The sequence below is a fragment of the Typopeltis vanoorti genome, chromosome 13, assembly GCF_054136105.1.
Source record: "Typopeltis vanoorti isolate ZY-2024b chromosome 13, IOZ_Tvanoo_1.0, whole genome shotgun sequence".
NCBI lineage: Eukaryota > Metazoa > Arthropoda > Arachnida > Uropygi > Thelyphonidae > Typopeltis > Typopeltis vanoorti.
In genome coordinates this window covers 19464835-19492827 of record NC_143561.1, presented here as the reverse complement: position 1 = coordinate 19492827, position 27993 = coordinate 19464835, and the positions used below count along the sequence as shown (strand labels likewise).

Sequence of the window (27993 nt, the reverse complement as noted above, 5' to 3'; positions counted from 1 at the left end):
AGCTTCTATTTCCTGAAAGAGTGTTGTACGGCGCATTGGTTCATATTGTGAACCCCATATGTATGTTGCAAAGAGCCTGTAAATTTTATCCGCCCACTGTCTGTGGTATGGCATATTGCAAATCCTAGCTTTGCCTCTCACGGAAAGGTGTCTATTTCGCATATTATTGATTTTTAATATGGCTTCAAACAACTCTTCCCATTGATCTACATATGTGTCTATACCTCTAATTTTTATTCCTAAGACTGGCATTTAGTTTTTTCTCACCATTCCGGCCGGTATTTTTGGTTCCTTTTTCCAGTCGCCAACCACCAAACAGCAAGACTTGACCACGTTCACCCTAAGAGCTGAAGCCTTTGCAAAGGAGTCCAATATTTTTATTGTTTCTTCCATGGATTTTTCATTTTCTAGTGTGAGTGCTATGTCGTCTGCATAAGCTAGCAATTTTGCTTCGCTTTCTTCATGAATATTTGTTCCTTGAATTTGTTTATTTGTGATTATTGCTCTGATTAGCATTAGTGATTCGATTGCTAATACAAAGAGGGCCATAGAGAGAGGGCCCCCTTGTCGTACGGAACAATTGATTTGGACAGGTGCAGAAAGTTTTTATTTATGATTATACGACTTTGTGCATTTTCATAAAATATTTTTGCATTTGTTATATTTCTCCCTTTAACTGCGCATGCTTGATTAGGGGATAAAAGTTTCTGTAGAAATCTCTGTATTCTGTTTGTGAGGATTTTTGAGATTATTTTATAGTCAGTGTTTAACAATGTTATACCTCTCTATTATTTTTATATCCTTTGGTTTTTCTGGATCGCAAACTTTTGGTATTTATGTGATGTATCCACTGTTGAAGTTTTCTGGTTTTGCCTGTGTTTCTAACATTTGTTTAATCATCCTCATAAAGAAGTTTTCAAACTTTTGAAAGTATCTTTTGTAGAATTCGCCAGTTAAACCATCTGCTCCGGGAGATGCTTTATTGTATTTTTGCATTTCGATATTATAATGGGGGCATCACTCTCTTCAGCCTCCATTCGAGTTGTCTTGGGTAGAAATGACATGAATTTATTTCGTTCAATGGTATCACTCTCTTTTCCTGTGAATACAGTTGTAAAGTGTTTGTGGGAAACCCTCAGTAAGTCTGCATCTTCTTGCAATGTTTCCCCTTCATAAAGCACAGCCTTTTTCCTTCTTTCGTTGCTGTCTCTTTCGAATACCCAAGCAATGGATGTTTTGCCTTCATCATTTTCTACATCTTTTAAACGCGCCCGTAACCATGCCCCTTCTATTTCCTTGTATTGTAATTCTTTTATTTTATTTTTAATCGATTTATTTCTGCTTTTACTTGTCTGTTTGTTCTGTCTGAGTAGTATAAGCTAGATAACGTTTTAAGATTTTCTTCCTGTTCTCTTTTTTGCTGATTCTTTATTCTACTTTCTATTCGGATAGCTGCCTTTTTGATGTTCAATTTAAATATTTCCCACGTACTGATTGCGTTTTCATATTTTTCAGCTTCTACTATTATATTTTCTACTTCCGTATTAAATCCATTTTACTCTGATAGCTTTTCATTGAATTTCCACAATGGAAAGTTCCGATTAATAAATGTTTTTAGTTTTTCTTTTTTGCGAATACTGAAGTTTAACCTCTACTATGTAATGACCACTGAATACGTTTAACATTCTTTACAGTTGTTCCTCGATGGATTGGAAGGTAAATTCTGTCTATTCTAGATGCCTTACCCGGAACGAATTGGTGAATTCTTTTTCATCGGATATAAAAACCTGAAACCATCAGTAAATTCACAATCTTTAAATGTTAGTGTATTCCTTCTGTGGTACTTCAGTTATTTTTTCTTGGTCTTTTAACTTATTTTCCATAAAATTCATGTCCCCTGCAACCATGGTAATGTTTTTTGCAATAGATGATGTTTCATTTGTTTCCAAAATATATTTTTTTTCTTCATGTTTTGTTGGTTTCCCACGTACTGATTGCTTCTTCATATTTTTCAGCTTCTACTATTATATTTTCTACTTCCGTATTTAAAATACCATATACATTAATAAATGTGCATACTTTGTTTTCTACTACTATATCTGTTTCTAAAACTTTTTGCCTTTTGAGTACCTCACGAGAAAGTAACTGAATGTCTGGGGTGCGTTTTATTAGAGTTATCAGTCCACCACTATTACTATTACTTGCAGATTCGTGGGGTAAGATATAATCGGCAGTTATTCTTTTTCAAACTTTTGAATGGGTTGAATGGAGCAAATTTTTGTTTCTTGTAGCATTATAATATCTGGAAAGGATTTAAATATTTGGTTTACTAGTAAATTTTGAATATCCTTATGATTTAGACCATTACAATTTAGGCTCATCACTTTCATGCTGTGTGTTGTTTATCTCATGATTTGTACAGATTTTTTTTTTTTTTTGTGATATTTGGAGTCACTTTTATTTTCATCCTTCTCTGTTTTGGGTTACAAGGGCCACTCGTTTCGGCTGGGGATATATTCTTTACTTCTCTTTGCATTTTAATGTTACCAGTGGTTTCTGGAACACCCTTTGTTTCTTCATTTTTCTCAATTTGACTTATTTCTATTTCCTGTTCATATTCTGTCTCCACAGTAGTTATACATTTTGTGTTTTGATTTTTAATACTTTCGTCTTTTTTCCCAATTTTCTCAATCGCTTGTTCAAATTCTATTTCCATGTATTTTATAGTCTGTTTTTTATTGCTTTCTTGTCCTGAATCCTTTCTTCTTGTGTCTATAGATATACCGACTGATCTACGGATGCTCTACGTGGCAAATAACTATATTCTGTAATAATGTAAACTTAATTATATTACTACCACAGTACTCTGTATCCCCTTTGAGGATGCATATCAGGAATTGGTGATGATCAGTGGTTAAATTCAGCAGGGCCCTCCGTGCTCGGCCCCGGACTCGGAGGGCCCCTGTTGAATTTAACCACAGCGCCCGGAACTGGAACATTTTTCTGTTTTGTGACTTTTCTCCCTTTACGGTAATTAAGCCTAATGCAAAACAAACAGCAATGGCAGGTTATTAAGACGTGCATATGATTGATGCGGTATTAACAAAAGATCGCGTGACGGAAAGATAATATATATATAATATATATATATATATATATATATATATATATATATATATATATATATATATATATATATATATATATATATATAGGTAAATACAATTATTTATTTTGTGTAGGTCCCTGGATTTTGCATAAACCGTTTTTTTCTGTTTTCAATCGGAAATGTAAATATAACCAAAATACCAGAAAACATTAGCTAAATAAGTGACATTATATCTTCGGATTAATTTAATCTGAAATTTCATTATTTTAGCGTGTTTTTTGTTGTTGTTTTGTTTAAATTATATTTTAAACAGTTAATCACATAACATGGATTACTTCCCCCCCCCCGATCTTTCACTACCGTGATGCAATAAGAAGCCGCCGAAAACGTTGCTGCTATGTGAGTCAGAACACTCCAATAATAGGAATACCCCATGCATCACCAACGTAATATGGACACTATACCCCCAAGTAACAATGACCTTGAAGGCATCTCTAGTTTTCATCCTTAGCTTTCTGCCACGTTCTTATTTCCTTGATGTACAGGGAAAATTGTTACAACGTGTAGTCATAGCACATCCGGGTTTTTTCCTACTCGGAATAAATACTAGGTGTAATCACTCACCCAGTAACCTCCTGCAACAGAAATATAAATCATAGATCTCCTGTAAACTCAATTGCAATTTTTTTTTCATTGACAGGTATTAGTTTTTCTTACAACAATAATAACGAATCCAATAACTGTTTAAGAAAATGTTATTGATGCGAATATAATTTATATTTCTTTACGTATTTCACTTTTCCCTAATTGCTATTATGGCTTTTCATTTTGCCAGTAGATTAAGTATAAGAATGTACATAAACTTTTTTATGCTGACTAGTGGTTTATTTGAGATTACTGTTTGAAAATCAATATGTTTAATTAGTACCGGTGCTTCTTATATTTTATTTTAGTATCCTTTAGACCTCTTATTTTTAATTTCTAAAAACTACATTTATTTAGTTTTTAGAAATTAAATGGTAATTTTCATTGGTTTATCATTAGTTATTTCGCTGTATTGTATCATCTATCATTCCCACGGGTTTCTGTATAATGCAATAGTTGCTGCTATTGCGTCAGAATTTTTTATGCTATAAATAGGCAGAGAGCTAGTTTTCGCATTTTCGAGTTGATAGTGGGATCGTGATTTTGGGGTTGATAGTGAGATCGAAAAAGTGTGATTCAAGCTTTGAATAGAGAACTATTCCTCTCGTGAAATAGCTAAAAGGGTGTCTTGTAGTCAATCGGAAATGGATTGACTTCATATCATCTGAAAAGAAGAAGGGGACAGGAAGAAAGCCACTATCAACCCCATGCCAAGATCCAATTCTAAAGCGGCTGTTCCTGAAAAATCGCCGTGCGTCTCCGGAGAACTGAAACGGGACTGGAAAGAACAAATGGGAGTTGTGACAAGCTCTGTAACTGTAAGGACAATACTCGACAGGAACTGATAGCCAAGCTCCCTAAAATGAAACCCTTGTTAACATAAAAAATGAGATTGGCTCGGTTAAATTGGTGCAAAGAGCATGTCAAATGGATCCCTGATTAGTGGAAAAGAGTATTTTTTTTTCTGACGTGAAAAAAAGTTTAAGCTGCAGGGCGCCGACTGCAGACAAGCAGTTCGAAGCCAATTAGAGAAAAAAATTCAACCCTGACTGTCTGGTCAACAGCAAAATTCTCAGCCAGAGAGATGACGTGGGGTTTCATGTCGTATCATGGTGTTGATCGCTTGCATTTCACAAAATGTTCAGTGAATGCACAAGTGTACCAGAAAATTTTAGCATTGCTGCAGAGATCACTTTATCATAACGACGAACTGTATCTTTCTGGATGACTCTGCCCCTTGTCATAGGGCAAAATGTACCATATGAATTGAGTTTAGTAGTTAAAAAAGATTTTTGTTGCAGGTTAATAACTGGCTCAATGAACACTCGATTCAGCGACTACCGTGGTCAGGAAACAGTCTAGATCTGAACCCCATTGAGAATTTGAGGTACCATATGGAGATTAAAATACACGAGAAAAAGCCTAAAATACTTAGGGAGCTCCAAGAAATCATTATAAGGGTATGGAACCATGAACCGACAGTTGCATCCATCAGGAAATGGATTTTGTCAATGCCTCGCCGATGCCGAGTTGTGATAAAGTCAAGAGGAGGACCCACGAAGTACTAATCAGCAAAAAGTGAATTTTTAACTTTGAATGTTAGCAAAACTGTGTATTTTGATACCGGTATTTGTTTTTCCAGTGAAAATATCACTATCCACTTCATTTCGAAATATTTGCAATTATTTTCAAATTTATTTCATTTCCTAATTATGTGGCATCTTGTATTAAAAAGAGCCAAATAATAACCGAAATAAAAACGTTATATTATCTTCTTCATTATTTGTAACAGTTATTGCTATTATCCCTTTTCAAGCGATGCGGTTTCTATGAACATGAGTGAATATTTTTCGTCAATTATTGCCCTTTGAAATGAATTCAGTTACATAATAGTGGTCACTAGCGCCCTCTGTCATAAACATTCTAAATCCACAGATGCCAATTTCCTCTGTTATAAAATTCAAAGTCCGTTATGAATCTCTTCTGAGGTTTATTACAGACAGATATCTCTTGACCAAAATTTTATTAACAAAAAAGATAGATTTCAAATTATTTCGCAGCAAGGAAAAAGCAATAAAAGAAATAAATCTTCTAATGCTTTTCATTGTTCAAAAGGAGTGGGCGAAATCGGTAGGCAACCTATTAAAAAATCGGAATGTCTTTTAACCAAAAATTCTAATTACTATCTCCAAAGACCGAACAATTTTATTCAGCCGATGAAATCGGCTGAATAAATTTCCTCTAGTTGGCGACCGAATCGAACTTATGACAGCATGAGAAGTAAAAGTTATGAGACTACGTGGATCTATAACGAGAAAACTGAATTTGAATTTAAATTACATTATAATTTATTTGACGTTAGGAAAAGCAAATGTTGGACTACACATAATCATCAAAATGGCAATATTCGAATTATTATTATACAGGCCATCATGATAGGAAATTAGTGACAAAATCAATCAAAGGAGAGAAAATGCTACATTTGGCTCTACGTACTTTCAATTCAGAAACACGGCTACACAAAATACATTATTAAATCAATTGGTTGGTTGACTGGACTGCAACCAAGTCATAATTCTTAAGAGACAGGTCCCTAATTGGGAATTGCTCGATAGGAGAGCAATTAGTTATCAACCGCCTATCAAACACATACACCTCTTTGTAGTACCCGGATAGACCACTTATTCTCTCTTAATGCATCAACTTATTAGCCTAATATGTAAACTAAGTATTTCTCATTTGAACAGGTTTCACCTAGGATCATAAAGAATATCTTTCGGCACGACAGCAAAACTATTCCAACCGGATGTAATTTTTTTTTGGAAGGCTTTTAAAGTAATGGCATTGCAGTTTTCTAGTTAATGGTATGCTTCCAAATTGTGGTTGTTATGTATCTCCAATAATAATTATTGAAGATACATGCATCAGAGCTTGTTATGGATTTTGAATCTTATAGGTTTTTTTACACATTTTACTTATTGTTAATTTATTTATCTTTATTTTATAATCCTGTAGCATTAATTAATCTCTACTTTTATCGTATTTTATTCTGAATTTTCATTTCATTTTTATATCAAACTATAATCGAATAAGAATCAAATTTTTCGTATCTTTCAGTTATTCAGCTATTGTAAACTGACAAAAATATAAATAGCAGATAAATGAGTAAAAATATAACCAGACAAAAGCTCTAATTGTAAATTGCATCAATGATTTAAACGGTAGAGAATTAAATATACATCGAAGAGATTACAGTTAATGACTGTTTCTGGGTGACTATAAAATTTCTGTGTTCTGAAGGTTAGTTTGTCAGTTTCGCAGTGTAGAGAACTGAAGTTTCTGTTGCAAGTGGAAAGAAACCAACTAACACTGCTCCGCATGAAAAAGTAGAAAGACGCTTTCCCATCATTTGTTGACTGGATTTGTCATACTGGACAACTTGCATCCTTTTTACATGCGAAAAACTCTTATCACGACTTTTCTATTGAAGGTGAGTTAGCTAGGTGGAAGGGTTTTCTTCCCCAAAATTGAAATTTTCATCACGCAATCAGGTAAAGCGGACAGATGAACACACGCAATTTACATACAAAATATACTTATGAGCACAACGCTCATTGTGAATAAGGAGTTGAGAAAACAAAGCGGACATGAATAAGCTGCACAGCTAGCAACGTAAAACTCTCTTAAAAGTAATTTTCTTTATTTTCTTCATTGAGTACAGGTCTATATTAGCATCTAACTTTCCCGTTTTGAAAAATCAACGAAAAAGTTCTTTCTTTCTTCTTAAAAAAAAAATGATGAGTTCCAAATCATATTTATCTCCTTGAGTAATCTATTTTTTTGAATTACCGACGAAATAAGCACAAAGATTTCGTTGATTTTTTAAACTTAAGTTTTGTTAGCATTGTTATTTTAATTATAAATAATTTTTTTCTTAATCGTGCAGTCAGGTGAAAAACTCCGGTTCGTGTTAAAACCTAATTAAGACTCTTGTTTTCAGCTGAAAGCTAGTTAGTAGGATTCATGCGTAGGCTGGTTTGCACTGGTCTAGAAGCAGACTTTAGAACACTTCCAGGATCTGCTGCATAGACACCATCCACTTTAATATTTCTCTGTTATCTCGCACTTTATCCAGGTTCCAAATTTTCTTTCCACTAGATCAGGTTTTAGCTCCTAAACGCAGATCTTACCTCGGTCCCATATGCCTTTGATCATTGTTTTCAAAAGTTTATTTAACAGAATCCCCTTTTGTAATGAAAAAAATTCAAATATCCCCCTTCATAAAATAATCAACGCAAATAAACTTATCATATTACGTATTTTATTCCATTAAATTGAAGAATTTAGATAGAAAAAATAATAAAAACACTTAACACGATAGATAGGTTTGTTTCTCATCTTCAAGTTTAATAAAATGAAAACAGCACAATTCAAATTTAGTTTAATCCTTTATCCAAGTGTGAGCAAACAAAGTTTGCGCCTGAAAATATCTTCAGGACTGAGGTAAGATAGTACAACACCGGGCAACTCATAGCAAAGGTGGACCAAACTAACATCACTCCTATCTCAGTATCTCCCATAATGCAAAACACATCTCTTGTGGATATGTATAATGTTATGCATTAAGGGAAGGGCCACTACCCAGACCGGTTTCGACCTTTATTGAGGTCTCGTCAGTGGAAGCCATAACATTATATATATCCGCAAGGAGATGTGCTTTGCATTATGGGAGATATTTAGATAGGAGTGATGTTATCTTGGTCCACCTTTGCTACGAGTTTCCCAGTGTTGTACTACCTTACCTCAGTCCTGAAGATATTTTCAGGCGCAAACTTTGTTTGCTCACACTTGGATAAAAGATTAAATTAAATTTATTATAGTCTAACCAAGTAAAAAATAAACTTTCAGCACAATTCAAAACATTATTATTCGCCTTGCTCTTTTCTCCAAATTTTCCTAAATTATATCTGTATGTCTGACAATCATTCCTACTCTGCTATTTAGATCCCCAACAAGGACCATTTTCATTTTTCATTGTGCCAATTGCTTTTCCTAAAGCCTAAAAATATTCATATTTCATATTTTCAATATTTCCAACATTTCGTATCCGACCAGGGCTTCTGACCTGATATCCAATCTTCACCTTCTCGTGGTGTACCCTGTTAGGTATCTACCTGGATACTGAACGAACGACGATGGGCTGGCAATATGGGATTTAGCCGAGACCAAATTTTATTCTTATTGGCTTAAACCATAAATAAAATGATGGTACAACATGAGAGAATTTCATACTGGCTGGGGCTTTGCCTGGTTAAAAGTCAAATCCTGAAAAACACCCCCAACTCAACAACACCAGAATTCAAGATTGGTACTATCAACATAAGAAGCCTGAATAGCAAAGAAGTGGAGCTAGCTGAGGAATTGGATAAGTACCTGATCGACATAATAGGGGTGACTGAAACAAAAAAGACAAAAATGTGATGTGGGCAAATATCAGAATGGGGAAATTAGACAATAAAACTTATTTGTGCCTATGGTCCCACAGAAGGTTCTGCTAAGGTAGAAATGGAGCAATGTTTTGAGGCCTTATGGAAAGCAACTGGCATAATGAAAAATGAAAAGTTGGTCTTTGTTGGGGATCTAAACAGCAGCGTATGAAATGATTGTCAGACATACAGATATATTTTAGGAAAATGTGGAGAAAAGAGCAAGGCTAATAATAATGGCAAATACCTGTTGGATTTCTGCTCAGGACATGGACTGGTTGTTACTAGCACAATGTTCCAACATAAAAATGTGCACAATTCACATTGAGAGAAGAGGAAAGGAATAAGAAAAGTCTCATTGACTACGTTATTGTTCATAGTGATGTTTTCTCTCTGGTAGAGGACACCAGAGTGTACAGAGGATTTGAAACTGGAAGTGATCACCATTTAGTCTTGAACAAGGTAAACTTGAATTTCATATTGAAAGAAGAACATGTAAGAAAGTTTTAAAGTGAATAAAAGTTGAGCAGCTCTCAGATGTGAACTGTAGACTAAAATACACAAAGATTATTGAAGAAAAAATGAAAGAGTTTGAGAACAGGAACCAAACCTTGGAGATTCAGTGGCAAGCTTTGCAGAAAACCCTGATTGATTCAGCCAGAGAGGCATGTGGTAAGGTTGTCTGCAAGAATAGAAAAATCAGATCTCCATGGTGAACACAGGAAGTTAAAGAGGCGGTGAAGGAGAGAAGAAAGCACATCAAAAGTTCCTGCAAATAAATCAGCTTGTGCTTTTAGAGAACACAGAGACAAATGTAAGGTAAACACTAAAACTAGCTAAACAAAAATCATGGGAAGACTTTGGCAAGAACATAGAAAATAAATATCAAGAAAGTGGCAAGATATTCTGGAGGTTGTTGTAGAAGCTCAGAAATGGAGGCTGTAAAAGGAATCAGAGATGGTAAAGGTAACAAAAAAGGCAAAAATGTGATGTAGGCAAATATCAGAATGGAAAACTGGACAATGAAACTTATTTCATTGTTTAGTTTCCCATTTTGTGGCATGAAAACAGGAGAAAAAGATATCCTTGATGTATATGGGGTAATTACTTCGAGAAATTGCTAAACGAAACAATCAGTGACAGCACAGTGGTAAAAAAACACTGACCATGCATGTGTCAGGAATGCAGTCAGGAATACATATCCATTCTTGAAGTAAAACAGCCATAACAAGCCTGAAATGTGGAAAGGGCTGGATTAGATGATATTCGACCAGAAATGTTGAAGTATGGAGGTATAAAAGTCTTCCGGTGGATGCACTGCATAGTTCAAAAGGTCTGGACAAGGACGCATTCCAGTTGATTGGAGTAGAGCTCTCATAGTACCCATATATAAAGAGGGAAATAAAACTAAATGTGAGAATTACAGTGGTATTTCCCTATATTCCTGGTAAGATTTATTCAAGTATACTTGAGAAACGGTTGAGAAGGATTGTGGAAGAAAAGCTTGGTGAAGGACAAGCTAGATTCAGGCCAAATAGAGGCTGTCAAGGTCAGATTTTCGCTTTACGACAAATAGTTGAGAAATCCTGGAAATATAACAAAGACCTGTATTTAAGTTTTGTAGATTTGGAAAAAGCATGTGAAAAGGTGCCAAGAGAAAAGCTATTCAAAACGCTACAGTTATATGGTGTCAATGGGGCATTATATCAAGCAATACTTAGTCTTTATTTGAGTTGTAAGTCAGCAGTTAGAATTGAAGGAATTAGAAGAAGATGGTTTAATGTTAAATCTGGTGTCAGACAAGGATGTACATTATCCCCTCTGTTATTCATTATCTATATGGATCACATTATGAAGGAAAGCAATATTAAACCTGATATAAAAATTGGAGATGTTAATCTAAGCTGTTTACTTTATGCAGATGATATTATACTTCTAAATAAATCCAGTTCATGTCTACAAGATTCCCTGACTAAATTGAATAACTGTTGTAATAAATTTAGTATGTAAAGACAATGAAATTCGGCAGAAACATTGAAAATATCAACTGCATTGTGAATGGGTGAAACCTATACAATAAGTAAAACATTTCAGCTGCTTAAGCACGATTTTTAGTGAAGATGGTAAATTAAATATGGAAATTGGCAACGGAATCAACAAAGCTGGTATGAAGTCAATTGAATAAAATTATATGGAATAAGAGAGAAATTAGTCAAAACACTATATTAGCTGTCTACAAGATGGTGTTCAAACTAATTTTAACTTATGGATCTAAGAGCTGGGTTAGAAATAAGTGGTATATTGCTAGCCGCATTTTTTGCAATCGGAAATATGTTCCATGACTTTTGATTTAATATCGTAAGTGAAGCTTCACTTTAAGATAATCAATCAAAAATACACTCCCATAGTTAAATTTCAATCTGTTGACTGACTGACTAATGTATCGTCACAGTTTGCGGTTCTACTATGAACTCGGTAAGTGGCACTTTATTAAATATACAAAGTTATATGAATGAACTCTTCGGTATAAATTTGATAAGAAAGCCAAATAATCTCGAATCAAATCATTCAGCATAATTCTGAATCCTAAATAATAGTTTGAAAAATAAAATATTTGATTTGGAGATTTGCAGGAACTGTGCCATGTTAAAACGTAAGTTAGCGTTTATTGGAGTTTCAGTATGAATATAGTAGGGGGGGGGGAATTACAAGAAAACATCGGTGAACTGAAAATAAATCAAAAATGTTCGATTATTTACAGCAAACGACAAATATGAAGGAATCGCAATTGGAAGAAATAAACAAAGTTTAGCAAACAAGCAGAAGTGGAGACACCTAGTATATAATTAATTAAACCATTTTTTATTCGATAAAATAGTCGCATTTAATACAGATTTAATTCGAGTTTAATACTCGAGTTATTCGAGTTTAATACTCGAGTTATTCGAGTTCAAATAATTTAAATGCGGGTTTTAGACTTTTTAACACGAAATCCCAAAACTTAATCCGATTCTGGAACACAAGCGTGACAAAGTGCAATAAAATATTTCGTGCTAAGCGAACTTTTTTTTTTAAGATACGAGAATAGAGTTCTGTGATTATTATTATATTGAACATAAATTGAAGTACCTTCGTTAGCACATTAAGTTACGTACGGTGGCTTTCCGTATTTCGACATGCTCGTAAGAAAGGTAATAATTTTTGCACTTAGAATAAGCATATTTTAAACTTTACTCGCATACACATTGCATCTACTGGAGTTGGGTAATGCAATCTCACAATCGTACTGTGTTTTCGGAGTGAATAAACTGCTGAGTTGTATTCGAGGAATAAAGTTGAATATGAAGACGAAAGAATATCTAAGAAAGTCAATCGTGTGAGTTTGTCATAGCAGAAAGAAAGGCATGTGGATGTATGGTTAATTCTTTCTTCGTATTATGTTTTCAAACAGATGTATAAGAGAATAGTGATTTCTTTATTTGAATATTTCATATTTTGATTTTTTTTCTGCCTAAAATTCGTTTTATTTATCAATATTTAATTAATAATCGATAAAACTATCAATAATTTATTTCAAAACAGACACTGGCATTTTTTCCACACTATAATATTTAAACTATTAAATATTTAAATATTTAATATTTGTTTTATTTTGTATGAATAAATATAGTAAAAGTTCAATGTAAAAGGTCGTCATATCACGAGCATTTTGGGTAGACGATGTACTTTTTTCCCACGTAGAACGAGATCGCAATTGCATTATAAAGAATATTGCATTATTGCGTTATTATTATTATTATTATTATTATTATTATTATTATTATTATTATTATTATTATTATTATTTTATAACTTTTTTAATTTATTTCTTTAAACAATCCTGAAATTCTTCTCTAGAGATCGCACATGGAATTTTTCAAGCTCTCCAATAAGTAGGACAATGTCCTCACACTTGACAATGAAAAATAATCTACCATTTGATAGATTATTTTTTTAATTTTATCTGTTTGTTACGTAATCCAAAAATCATCACTCTGTAGACCAAACGGAGAACTTTTTTAAGCCACTTCAGTCCTCCAAAAAGCATGGAGATGAAACTCATCTCCCATCTAAAAACATACATAAACATCCATCACAAATTAGATTCGAATCCGATGCGTGTTAGTTGGAGATCGAGTACACCAACCATAGGACTAACCAGATCGGTATAATATTCTTTTCTCCACATATTTGAAAGTCATTCTCCACAGTGAACTGATTTACCATTTTTATTAGAACCGTTTAGTGAAACAACTTGTTACTTAGGACAACATCTCAAAAGTGACATGATAATAATAATAATAAAACACTTGAATGGGACAGAAAATAAGTTGTGATATGTGGAAAGCCTTCGTTTTCACTTTCATCCAAATTATTTAGACATATTAGATAAAAATATAAAGTTAAGATTGAAAATTCATCTCAAATTTTACAATATTAACCAATTAGTTAACCAAAAACGACATAAATAAGATAATTAAGTAACAAATATTTTGCTAGATTTCAAACTAGCACTTCGGGACACAACTTGGTCACGATTAATAACAGTGCTTAGAAAGAAATCAAATTGTAACGGACAAACGAACTCAATCCCTAACTGGGCGTTTGTAATGTCGGATTTAAAGACATTTTAAGCTGTCGGGAGTTTGTCTTAAAATGACCGTCTGAACATTTTAGGTAAAATACCCCTCCTTAACAACGAACCTTTCTTGTTGTTAGTTATGTCTGTACATTGCGGTAGCTTATGTTGTGGAAGAACAACTCCCACCTCTGGGTGCTCCACTGTTTTTTTATGTACTATATCCAGGTTGTTCTGATATAGTAATGATTAAAGATTAAGCTGATTTACTGAACTTTCTTTGTGTAATCTGTGAATTTATAATCTTATTAAAACTCGTCATCATGCATTCTCATCATTATGGAGTCCGCTATTGCTAATTCATAAGGAGTATTCCTTTGTCACAATCATTATGTTACAACTTTATATAATTTTGTTTTGTCATTGATCCAAAATGCAGATTCCATCTGCATTTATTGTGCGAAAAAATTTTTAAAAAAATGCATTTTCACTTATAATCGGATTCGTTTTGGGATTACATCTTTTCCACAATTTACAACTCACAAATAAAGCGAAATATTGAAGTAATGTTGAAAAAAACAAGCAAGTGTATCTTATTAACCCAGCAAATTAATAGACCGAATAAAAACTAATAAAGAATATTGAAAAGCATGTTCGGAAACAAATCACAAGGTCCTTATGCAGCGAACTGTGACCAAAAAAGTTGACTCGGTCGTAAGGTATTTGCATCATTTCTTCTCAACCTTGTAAACATGTAGAGTTCTCAGTAATTGACTAAGTTGATCCTTTAAATGTGATTATTGATTTAATTATAAACATTTACTAAGAGTTTTATCCTATAAGCAATTAATACTTTCATGTAAGAGTATAAAAAAGCCCGCATATGTATTTTTAGTACCTTTTATTGCATCAAACTACAGCAACTAGTTTATTGGTGATTCAAATTGACACAATGAAAAAAAAAAAAACATTTCGTCATACTTGCGTGTCTCTGCATGCATTTAGTTGAAACGTTTCATTTTGTGCGCTGCATAAAACAACGTGTCACAGAAAAAGTTGTCTCAGTGAAGTGAGTCAGCAACAGGATTGTTACACGTCGCTACCATGGTTGTAATGAAACCATAGAAACCATGATGGGATATGCTTGAAATCTGTAAGTGTAAAATGCCCAGTAGAATTAATGATTTTTTTAAATAAAGTATAGATAAACTATAAACTAATAGCATTTTAAAATTAACCCACAGCGCCAAATAAGTACTTTGGCAAAATAAGAAAAGAACAGAAGTTGTTCAATGCCATATCCCTATCTTTTCAAAAACTGAGAATTAATGACAAAGAAAATTTATGAACAGTATTCTATACGATTTAGTTTTCGGTTTTGCAAATGGAAATCAGAATAGAAGACAAAGTTTTGTTGAGTAAACTTAAGTAAATGAGTTTAGAATTTAGAGTAAATGCCCTCCCTCAACGAGTCTTTGGACTCCCTGGAGATGTCAAATAATAATAATGATTCAAACGTTCAAGATGTTGAGAGGTATTTACCGGAAGGATATGGGAGTGATTTTTCAAATGGCAAAACAAGTGGAGTGGTCAAGGACTAGGGTCCTCTCTGAGAGTTGCGGAAGGGAGTGGAGAATAAGTGAATGAGAATTTTTTTTTTATTTATTACAGAGCGAGAATGGACTGGAGAGGGTAGTCAATGGAATTCATTGTCTGAATATGTTGTAAATGTTAAGCGTGTGAATGAATTTAAGGTTCAATATGAGAGATATGTTGCAGACAGAGCAGACCTTCCCATGATGAGTCTGTGAACTCTTGTGAGATTTCTTTTTGATAATCAATGTTTTAATATTTTATGTAGAAACTTCTACCCTGATGCGGTCTACTACTTGAGAAGCATCATAGTAATAAGAATAACAACAATAATAATGATGATGCTCTTACCATAATACCAGCTTGCATAAGAAAGACTGTTATAGTTGATACCTCCAAATTATCGAAAGGTCAGCTTTCTGTAACGGCTAAAAATACTCAAGAAACAGTTAGGGCTAAAAGAAGCTCCACCTACTCTCTTTGGCGAATAAAAAACGGACTTAGGCGATTTTTGCTTATCACTGATGGACTTGTTAATAGAAGAGATGGACCAATAACCACAATCATCAGTGTTTTGTAAAGCTAATTTTCTCCAAAGCTGATGTAATATCTAAAAACTTCAAGTATACAATATAAGCTTTCATGGCTAATCCTTGAATCGAGTGATGTGATATAACGAGAATGCTTTAAGCGATATTCCAAATTATATCAGCTCATTTTAACTCAGAGTACATGAATTTTAGCCTTTCTTCTTGAGAATCTGCCATGACAGCGAAATGTAACAAAAGGAAGCATCAAATGCCAACTATTTCATTCAAATGGAATGCATCGAATTGGAATGCCGTGATCACTGTGAAAAGCGAGTCATCAAGAACATTAACAAAGTAAATGGACATTTTACTTCCTGTCATCGTTTTAGGTTTTACATCATCTTTCATGACAACACAGTTATTCAGTGAATTTGCTTATTTCTTAACATCTCAATAGTAGATGTCGCTAGCGTTAACCTTCTAGCGGTGCTTAACAGGACAAACATGAAAAGATAATATGAATATTTTAAGAAACAGCAGAGGAAATTCTTTACGCTACCCTGTGCTTATTTAAATAGATGGTATTAAATGGGAGATAATAGTTATTAGGCTGCTTGGAGATCTTCATTACTGTAATTGCTGTAGGAGCGTCCGGAAATATGAACATTGCAATTGCAATTAATTTTTTTTTTAATGTGAACTCAACAGCAGTTACTTTTCTTACTCCTGCTCCAGAGGAGTAAAAAAAAAAGCTTTTTTTTTTTAATTGGAGAGCTGCATAAATATTGAACAGTATTTGTAATTGAATACCAGAGGTTCGATATTTTAATTAAATTCGAAACTTTAATTAATTTTAATTTAGAAATATGAGGAAACAATTAAAAATACTTATTGTTTTAGTAGTTCTTGTTTAGATAAAATAAATTCTCTACCGCCTCTTACTCTCCAATGGGAGTAGGTGGATCGTTTTTGTCCTAACAAACTTTTTGAAATTGGTAGATACCTGATTTCAAACTTTAGGCCGTCACCAAAGCTGTATCCATAGCTATCGATAACATTAAAGGCATCTTGTGATCATCAACCTCAAGATTCGTATTATTGTCTGTAAATGTAAGTTATGTTATCAATTGGTCTGAAATATGGAGTCAAAAACCTGAGTTTTTATAAGAAGATACTTTACTTGTCTGCACCAAGCATCGAACGGCCATCAGAATCGAATCTGTAATAGTCTTCCTTCAGTCAGTCTGATATTTACCTCAAGGCAACTGCTGTGATTTCCTTGGGGTGCATAAAAATTTCTCTATTAGTTGAATCTAATAGGTACAACAATATATGACTAACAACTCCGTTAATAATACTTCCTGCATTTTGTATGAATATATCAAATTAACTTGGCCACTTGCAGACATGTACTTCAATTAAGGTTTTTATTTATATGCTAACACAATCTTTCAACTTTCAACTTGGTATACCTTGGCATCTGATTGAAAAGTGGGCACACCACTTCTTTACCTTATTCCTATGGAATGCAGTGAAATCTGTTTAGCCAATAGGTTAACACTTCCGATAACAGACTTATACCAGAAATTACTTGTGATATCTGAACATGAATTTTTTTTTTCTTTTTACTGTGAGAGCACCTTTGGAAATTAGTCATGGGATCAGTAGAACTGAAAGTACCAAGAGTTTATCATTTAGTAATCTTTCTATTTTCGCCACAGCTAATTACATTTGCTTTGTCAAATCGACAGCCACATCAGAAAGCGCGGTCTTGGACGATTCTCTCTCTCTCTCTCTCTCTCTCACACACACACACACACACACACACACACACACACACACACACACACACACACACACACACACACACACACACACACACACACACACACACACGCACGCACACACGCGCACGCACGCACACAGGAACGCACGCATAAATATTTAACAGCTCTAAGTATGTCCACACTCATAGAAAAGTTATCGAAAAAAGATCTTGTAATTTGGTGATTCCGCTAAAATTACACAGATATGGCTTATAGTGTTGAAATCGAAATGTTAGTACAGAACAACTTTATATTAAGGATTGTTTTTAAATGATAACAGAAGATACATGATGAATAAGATAAGAATATTGAACTCAAAAGCTAAAATAATGTGTAGCAACAGAACCACATAACCTTTGTCAGTGTTATGTAGTTTCACTACTGCAATCTGCAAATGAGAGAGATTTAAAAAAAAAAGAAGAAGAAAAAAAAAAAAGACATAATACTAAAAATGCTTCAAATGGAAAGTGGCCACACCTTTCTCTGAAATTTAGAGAAGAACAGAGTTAATATGGTCGCTACTGCTAAATAATTATTGGATGCATATTGACAACACTTTAAACTGAGACTGCATAAAATAAAAATAAATAAAATATCCTCGGACTCCTTTTATTCCCACCTAAAGAAGGAAGCGTTTTTTTTTTTTTTTTTTTTTTTAAGTTGGGTTACAAAGTGTTTTACAGGCGAAATGAAATCCTACTTACCTCCATTAGAAATCGACTGACTCGGATCAGCTGGGAAAAAAGTTCCTCTCGTTCATTACCGGAATTAAATCTCTCTTTCTTGTGGTTTATCGCTATGGGTAGCTTGTGGGGTGGGGGGGGGGGAGAGACGACATTTCTACAGGGTCTGTACAGGAAGTGGGTGGGCTATTGCAAAGCATACAAGGCACATATAATTTATGCCTTCATGCACTTCATAAAAATAAAACAATTCTGGTTCTCACTTGCGAAACTATCAATACAATTACATTGCCTCCTGCGCCAGAATTATCGGATGCAGCAGACTGATAAACTTAAATACAACTTAGTCGGGGGGGGGGGGGGAATTAATAATTGGTATAGAATGAGTTAACTTTGAAATCTTTAGTAGCTTATTTTTAACTTGGATAAAGGAAACCATTCTGGCAACGCAATTCGTGACCAGCAGTAGAATGATTTGAAATAAAAAGCTTGAAATAACTACACAATTCGTTCATAATAGCATACTTATTATGGAAAACAATAATATTCTCATCCACCAGCTATGTTGTAAAATGGTATTGCAATGCAGTTCTAATTGCACGTCTGTGTACTCCTTTTTCTAATTTTCCACGGCTTTTTTACGCGTTTTACTTCTTACAACAATCATAAAAACTTAAAACATGGCATGAATTTTGCTACATGCTGTTGACTACGTGCATATATCGATCGAATAATGTCCAATGATGATAAATCTTTCAACTCACACAATATGTGTTACAAAAAAATTTTAAATATTGGCCCAAAAATAAGACGTTTAAAAGGAAAATGCGGACAGCCTCCGTAGTTCAGTCGATTTTGACATTACCTCAGGAGTTTCAAAATTTGGAAAAATCTTGGTTCAAATCCCGTCTGGGATGCAAAGAACCTTTATCAGCTTTTTAAATAAATATGAGTGAGTCTTTCTCATACGGTAATGGAGGGTTTTTCATAGGACTAACCACCGAATCATGGTTACGAAATCTGTCAAGAACTATAGAAGAAGACTGCATACTAGACATATTGTTTTACACTTAGACGGTTAACATCTGTAGAAAAAACAGAATTAAATCTCCACTATATTTCATCTCGAGTAGCAGGTATATCATCAGGGACAAAAGAGAAGATTAGTTAACTACACTGGAATATGAATCACAACATATGAGTTACAGCATGTGTTTATAGTTCGTGTCTGGTGACAGCTGAGTTGACAGGAGAATGCACTATTGAAGTTCCAAAGAATAAATTTGATAGTTTCATTTTAAAAAATTAAATAACCTTAATCACTTAAACATTAAATAACCTAACGAAATTAAAAATTAAATAGCCTTATCAATATTTGCCAAACGGTTGATCTATTTAAATTCAGAAAAAGCAAGGAAATTGAACAACGATGGGCAATCTTATCTCACTAGCTTTGGCTGATTATTTTTTGATCATAGAAAAGCAACTCTTCAATACAAGTTTCTCCTAGACAATTTCTGAATAAAATAAACTCCTTGTACTTCTATATCAAACTCAATATTGAACGTGAATCCAAAACAGTCTTCTCTTTTTTTGGATACCTTAATAATCCGTAACTTTGCAGGTCGTGTTGCATTTGCTGTTTATAGAAAACATTCCGATACTGGCAGATACATCCATCCGTTTTAACACCATCATCCATCACAGAAGACAGGTATTATCAAAAGACTTGTACACAGAGCGCACGCAATTCGCTCTTCTGATTCCCTTCTGTTTAAAGTCACTCTGGTGACTAATGGTTATAACGAAACTCCAATCTAAAAAAAATTATCGAAAATTATCATCCCACAGCCAGACTACAACCTGATATAAAAAGAATTTCCGTGAGCGAATGAGTGATTATCATTGAAACGGTATAAAAGACATGAAAAAGATTTCTTTTTTTTTTTTTTTTTTTTAATGGCGAATAAATGGAATCCATTGCCAGAATGTGTTGTGAATGGTTAAACGTCGGTTGTTTCAAATTAGAGTCTAATAGATTTGTAATCAGTGACTGTTTGTCCCCTACAATGAGTCTTCGAATTCCATGGAAGCTTCGGAAATAATACTAATATTAATAATTACCAAAAATGAAACGTAGTTTACAAACTACACAGTCTTGCTATAAATACTGTTACAACTTCTGCACACCTCTGCGCTGCCCACAGAATTGCGCGAGTCCGGTTCCGTTAGTGGAATTGTGTGCAGCCAACATTCGCGTGTTTATCAGTAGAGGAGTTGTCCAGCTGAACGGGTTAACATGCTTTAGTGGGGAGATTGTGAGAACAAGCTGTAAAAACACTTCGCAAGGTTGGAATGTGGCCACCTGTTATTTTCAACACGCTAAAAACAATCAGGATCAGTAGGATGCTTGTATGTCGGACTATTAACTGTTATAAACAATAGAGAAGACGTATCTGACCGCCAAAGAACAGATCAACCACGCTGCGTTAGGACGCAACAGTTTGTGAGAGCTACGAAGGTATGCCTCCGCCGTAATCCTGAGAGAACTCGGAAAGTAATGTCTCCAGCAGTGGCGTCTCGTACATAAGCACTGCGACACTGCAGCACCCCCAAGGGAAAAAAATTAAATTCTGTTTGTGTTTATAAATAATAACAATGCTTACAACATTATATAAATGCAATACATGTTAAAGGTTACAGCTTATGTTCCTACATTGATTGAATAGTTAATAATTGAAATTGTTCCATTAACGCTTTAGATTACGACACAAATGCACTGCGATCTAACGCAGTGTCGAAATTATCACGTTCGGTCAGTTGCGGCTAGACTCGTTGACATTCGTTTGCACTTGTCACTGCACATAACAAGTGAATCTGACACTGCTCGTTGAGCAGTGTCGTTGCAGATAAATTGTATGCTTGCGCGCGTGATTTCTGTGAGATATGAAACTTTTATTAGTGTGTGTTCGTGGTGAGGGTAATTTCGCAAATTACAAATTTTAATGAAAAGGTTATTGAAAAATTTTGTCAAGGCAAAAATAGAAGAATGGATTTTATTTTCAAATAATATTTTTAATAAAACAAAGTTTTTTAATATGTAAATTTACTTTTTAATAAATTGGTCACTGATTAGGAAAAAAATGAATTATTTTTCTTATTTTGTATATGCAGCCCCCCCCCCACTTAAAATTTTCACCGGCCACTGCTGGTCTCGAGAGATGAACGTTTCGCAGAGAATGATGTCATGTGTGCTGATTGTGTTCACCTGGGGGTGAGAACCTATCGTCGTTTACTGGACACTTCCTAACACCACACCTTATGCAGCAGAAGATGATGAAATCAAAGGTACTTTTTCTGTGGTACGCGAATAGACACACAGATAACTTCTTCACAGATAAGAAAATTTTCACCGCTGAAGAGACGTTTAATCGCCCAGAATGATCGGATATACTCGTATGCCCAGGATAGTTGGGATCGTCGCACAGCACGTGCTATAGCACCTAGGTAGTGATGGTTTGGTGGAAGGGTGACTTATTAGGAGGGATATCCAAGTTGCATTTCCGCGAGCAAGGGTCAAAACCTCTGCCAAAGTGTATCAAGACACCGTGCTGAAAAACCTGTGGTACGGATCATGAACAAGACCTTGTTTCGCTGTAGGCAGTGAATCTTCCAAAAGGACTAAACTCCTGTACACAAGGCGAGAATCACACAACAGTTGGAGGCAAATGTACCGGACCACATATCACCATTTGATTAGCCGTGTGGAAATCCCAACCTGAATCCGCTGGACTTCCAATTGTGGTCGAAGCTTGAAAGAGAGAGAGACTAGCCTGCAAGAAACGACTCCAGCATCACCAGCTTGTGGGTGGATTTGTAGCGATCAGTGGCAGCATTTCCGTTGGATGTTGTGCGTCCGAAATCATGCGACCACACAAACTTCGGGAGTCCATGAAGGTAAAAGGGGAACATTTCAAACATTGAGTGTTGCTATATGCAAATTATACATGTGGTTTGTATATGCCGAAAGCTGCAAATGATTTACTCAGAGATTAAAAGTTTATGCGCTGTTCAAGTTGTAACAGTATTTACGGTATTTTTGTCAAATCTTTTGTATTTCATAATTCACCACTACTCACTTTCCTTTTATATTGCAGATGGATGCAGTGCTCGTAACAATTACCTTGAAATGGCTTCAGTTTAGCTGGAAGAGGAACGGGATTAGTGAAGACATCAAAAGTGCCTTGAGAGGATATCCAAAAAGAATCATTTTTATTGCCTTCATCGAAAATTCCAAATGGAAACCGTAATGCCTTCAAAGTACTCCATTAATTTTGAAATGACAATCAACACCACTCCAGTTCTTGTGACGGATATCTTTGTATTCGAGGTTAACCAGACAACAGGCAATGTTACTACAAATGCTTCTTATCAGCCTTCAGTACAAGAATACTATCCAGTCATCATTACAGATCTGGTTTTATCTGTAGTATGTCTTTGCATTATCTGCATCGTGTACTGTGCTATGAGTGATTTTTACAATGTTCCTGGACGAACAGTATTATCTCTGAGCTTCTGTCTGTTAATTACATATACTTGTTTTGTTGTCGATTTAGGTTTTCGTAAATATCTACCTCGCAAGTCTTGCACAGCAATCGCAGTTATAATTCATGTGACTTTTCTCGCTACATTCTTCTGGACCAACGTAATGGCGTTTGATATCATGAAGACCATACACGATCTCAGTCCAAATATCCAAGTACATTATGATAAGAAAAAATTCTATATTTATACACTATATTCCTGGACGGGCACAAGTATAGTGACTCTACCAGCTCTTATTATGGACTTTGGGGCTTTAGGTCCCGAAAAGTATAGACCAAACTTTGGAAAAACTCGCTGTTGGCTTGGTGCCTATCCAGCTCATTTGTTATATTTTAGTGGTCCGGTGGCATTGATTCTATTAAGTAATATAATCATGTTCATATTGACGTCTTTTACTATTTATCAAATCAGAAGCAAAGCAGTTGCTTCACAGACAAAACAGAAGAGGAGGTAAGTTTGTTGTTGTTTTTTTTAATTCGTACAATTTGGCAGAATTTCTGTTTGTTGTGCTTAATCTATGCATTAAACATGAAATATTTTAAATTCAGTTCCTCAAAAAAAAAATAATAATAATAAATAAATAAATAAATAGTTTAGAATTAGATACTTTATATTCGAAATATTACTTATCGATTATTGGGCACATTGCTTTTGACACTAAGCTTTCTGCAGGGTCCGTCTACTTGGCCTATGAGGTCCAACTAGTTCGAAACAATGCTTTCAAGTCAGTGGAACTCTTAAGAAACATACTTAAATAAAGTATGTTTCTTAAGAGGGTCTTAAGAATATCATCTGATTAAAATAAAGAGATTAACATCTCCAATTTTGATATCTGGTTTAATACTGCTTTCCTTCATAAGTGATCAAACCTAGTTTTCTGCATGTACTTGAATTAATAATTAATTACGGCTAGAGTGTATGTTATAAATGTAGAAATGATGTAAACAACTTACAAATAGGGGGGGGGGGCGGTTTCTGCAAAAGTAAAGCAACTGATCAAGAAAGAATATATCTTAAAACCCTTTTAACCCCCATGTTTCGTAAAATTGTAATAATTTGTCCATTTTCTTTTAGGATATATAAGAAGACATGTCAGACATGTCAATTCCTTCATGTGATTATCACAACTTTTCAGCACACCTTCGTATCTGAAAATATCCTATTCTTGTATATATTAAAGGAATTATAAAAATAATAATAAGAAGAAGAAGAAATTCTCTACTCCTTTTTATTTTGCAAAGTGAGTAGGTATGTCTTCTTCAAAATGCAACAACTGCCCAGATGACAGAAGACACCATTCAAATCCGCCTTAACAAAAATAGAAATAAACCATTCAGGAACACATATGATCCGAAAGCAAATCAAAATAATAGTAATGTATACAGAACTAATCTTCACAAGGAACTACAGAATATATATCTGAGAAAACAGATACCTGCCTGCACCGTAGCTAAATAGAAACAACAATTAAAGCCTCAAGTAAAAACTGAACATTAACAAATACTTAAGGGCGGGGGGGGGGAGACAAGACTCTCTCTCAAAACACTGAAAGTACTGTATTATGAAAAAGAGAATTATTGTTAAATAGTAGGAATGACTTATCAAGATATAAAATCGAATTATGCCTAACTGAGCAGACGCGCGCAAAAAGAGATGAGTACAAGGACATGTGGAATACGAGCACTAACACTAATTTAAAAATAGTAAAAGGTAATTAAAAAATAGTATTTTTTTCCTTCTGTTGTAGGATCTACAACAGAAGGGGAAAAAATCTTCAAAATACTATTTATTTATTTATTTATTTTTACTAAATTAACTTTAGTAAATAATGAAGTTTTTGAAATGTTACAATTTGGATTGGCCTAGAAGAATTGTTACGTATTTTGGTGAAATGTTACAAATAGTGTTGGATGGCCAAAACCTGTCGCTAGAATTAAAAAAATAAGACTAATCAGTCTTATTTCCCATAGTTGTTCATCAGAATTATTGGTGTCAGAACAATACCTTCAATAAAAGCAATTCAGAACCTCTGGATAGTCAAAAAATAAGCCATTATTAGAAAGATCTTGTTCTGGATACAATGAACATTCATAAGGACTTTTCACCTGAAGTTGAGTTAGTCAGTTTCCTATGGAAGTGGCAAGATTTTTGCCTCTTGGAAAATAGAGCTTTAATTCCACAAAACAAAAAACTGATAAGATAAAACACGCAGTCGGTAGACATATCTGAATATGGAAATAAGAATAACTGCTCTGTCGTAGAACACATTGAGTTTATTTTTATTGGCCTTCGGAAACATTTCTGACTTCGTCATGTTAAACTGCCCAAATAGGATAATCATAAGTTCAATCCAAGTGACTGGAAGAACCTTTTTTTAGACTTTCTGTCAGTATGTTTTGATACTGACAGTACTATTGGTGGTAGTCGGCGATAGGTGGCGTTGGTGTTAGATGATGAAGGTTGGCGGAGTAGTGAGATACCCTCCCTCGATGAGCCTTTGGATTCCCTGGAGGTGTGATGTAATAATAATGTTTTGAGGTTGCTGATATTTCACACAAACAACTAGGTCCCCCATTCTGATACTATTTCAGAATTAATATGTCCCTTAACATATAAGATCATGTGGTGGCGGCAGTTATCTGATATACTCTGCTGACAAGCCTTTCAAATTACCACTAGCCCGTTATCGGTGACGCTGTGTTTCTTATAATTTTTCACTTTTAATGATTCACATATAGAAAAGTAAATAATACTAGGTATTTACTGAGATAAAGAGAAATGTTTACCTAGGTAAAACAAACTAAGTTTTTGGTCAGGACTTCTCTTTTCACGTACTTGAAATTTCATTACATTTATGTCTCAAGAAAAGTGCTAATCATAATGTAATTTTTTTAAAACGTTTCTCTTTCAGGTTTTATTTATACATCAAGCTTGTGTTAGTCATGGGACTTATCTGGCTGACAGAATTCATACCAATGATTACAGGAATATACAAACTGTATGCACTCGCAGGAATTTTAAGTTCGCTTCAAGGAGTGTTTTTATTCGTTATTTTTCTGTGCAAGAAAAAAGTGTGGAAACAGATATGTCTGGCATGCAAATGTTCCATGTCAAAGAAAAAGGCAACTCTCGTTATTGGACGGCAAACAGCTTCATCTCTCGTCAGTGTTACAACAACCCTGAGTATCTCCAGCATCACGAACAATCCCGAAGGAAAATGAAATTCGTATTATGAAAATAATTTTCAGTTTTGGTGCTAATCTCAGGTTGTGTTATTTATTTATAATAAATAGACGTTGAATCTTTTAAGCACAACTTCACCGCAATCAAAATACAAGATATAAACAAGATATAAAATCTACCTCTGTGTTTACTCGAAATATTTATTCTAAATATTTTTAAAATACATTTTAAAATAGTTTGCCAATTGTCAAATATATATATATATATATTGCTTTTCTGAGCCATCAGGTGTGAAATCTGTCTCCCTGCTCTCACTCAGCGCTTTCGTTTTAAATATTTATTTATATTTCAAAATATTTATTGTGATATTTAAAAATAGAACTTGAGTCGTATTTGGCAGACGAAGAAACACACAAGTAATTATAACGGTTTTATTCGAACGAACTTAAAAGAACCACATAAATATTATAATGAATGCTGGACTAGTGGCATTTCTTTTAATACATCTAGATATTTAGTGCCTAGCCACAACTAAATGTTTTTGCTCCCAGAAAAAAAAAAAAAAAGTTACTAATTATGTAGCCCCTGAAAAATTTACATTCTTGGCGAATAATGATTATGCACTTAGATGAATCTCACTTAGTTGTTAATTTTAATTTTCGGATTGCGTCTTTAAATAATGCATTTATAAATAATATATAAATTGTCGGAATACTTTTTTTAGACTGATAAGGTTGAATGCTAAGTATGTCAGCAATCTCATTCGTCACTGTAAAATTATATTCAACAGCAATAAGTTTGTTTCATAGTATTATATTTCATTTGTAAACATCATATATGGTTTATTGTAGATGATGCTATGTTATTGCATATTTTCTAAACTATTTTTTGCATTTAATTGTTTTTTTCTCTTAATAAAAATATGATTAACTTCGTCGGCTGTTATAAGAGGGCGGTATATTAAACAATGGCTTTCTCTTACTAGAGTTGCCACCTCTTCCCAATTAGCATGTTTGGTGTGTGTGTGGGGGGGGGGGAATAAATAAGACAGCAAGTTTGTATTGCGAGGAAGTAACTGTCCACTAGGATATTTTCATAACTTCAAATGCTTGATTTGTCGATTAAAATAGGGAACTAAATTTAAAAAAAAAAACTTCGAACGAATTCAAAAATACTGGAAAAACATGTTACCAAGATTGACATGCGTTGTCAAAATTTTTTTGATTTTGTCAATAAACCTAAAAGACTTCATCTTCTTAAAGGAACATTGTGCAATTACAAATATTCGTAGAAAATGTTATAAGTTTATTGTGATGTTGTAGTGCATATTACTATATGTGATTTTTAGGATCTTTGTTTTCAGGATCTGATTTAAGTTATTGAAGGACAGATCCATATTTTTTTTTTATAAAATACAACAGATTTCTTAACCATAATATATAATATTTATTGATATATTTTTTTTCGCTTTCACAACTCAAAGTCAGTTTTGACGTCATCGAAACATGGTTTCAGAACTCATCGAACATTGGGCCCTAGAGATTTGGAACCCACGGTTTAAGTGCTGTACTCTGTCCGTTAAATCCTGTGTTGTACACTGGCAAAAGCATTTAATTTTTAATAAGCTCTAAACTAAAAATTAAAAATCTATATATCTGTAAAAAGGAAGTCTAGGGACATTGGTCATTCAAATTGTTATCCACAATTTTGACAGA

General features: G+C 34.0%; 1 protein-coding gene across 1 annotated transcript in view; it reads left to right on the top strand.

The window, feature by feature from the left end:
- LOC150099974 (putative G protein-coupled receptor Mth-like 1) overlaps window positions 1–26316 on the top strand; it is a 36261-nt gene extending 9945 nt beyond the window's left edge. The window contains exons 2-3 of the mRNA XM_090403185.1: window positions 22648–23545; window positions 26007–26316. Coding sequence (XP_090259311.1) covers window positions 22788–23545; window positions 26007–26316 — 1068 coding nt within the window. The 5' untranslated portion in view covers window positions 22648–22787. The remainder of the gene's footprint in view (window positions 1–22647; window positions 23546–26006) is intronic.
- Window positions 26317–27993: the final 1677 nt, after the last annotated feature.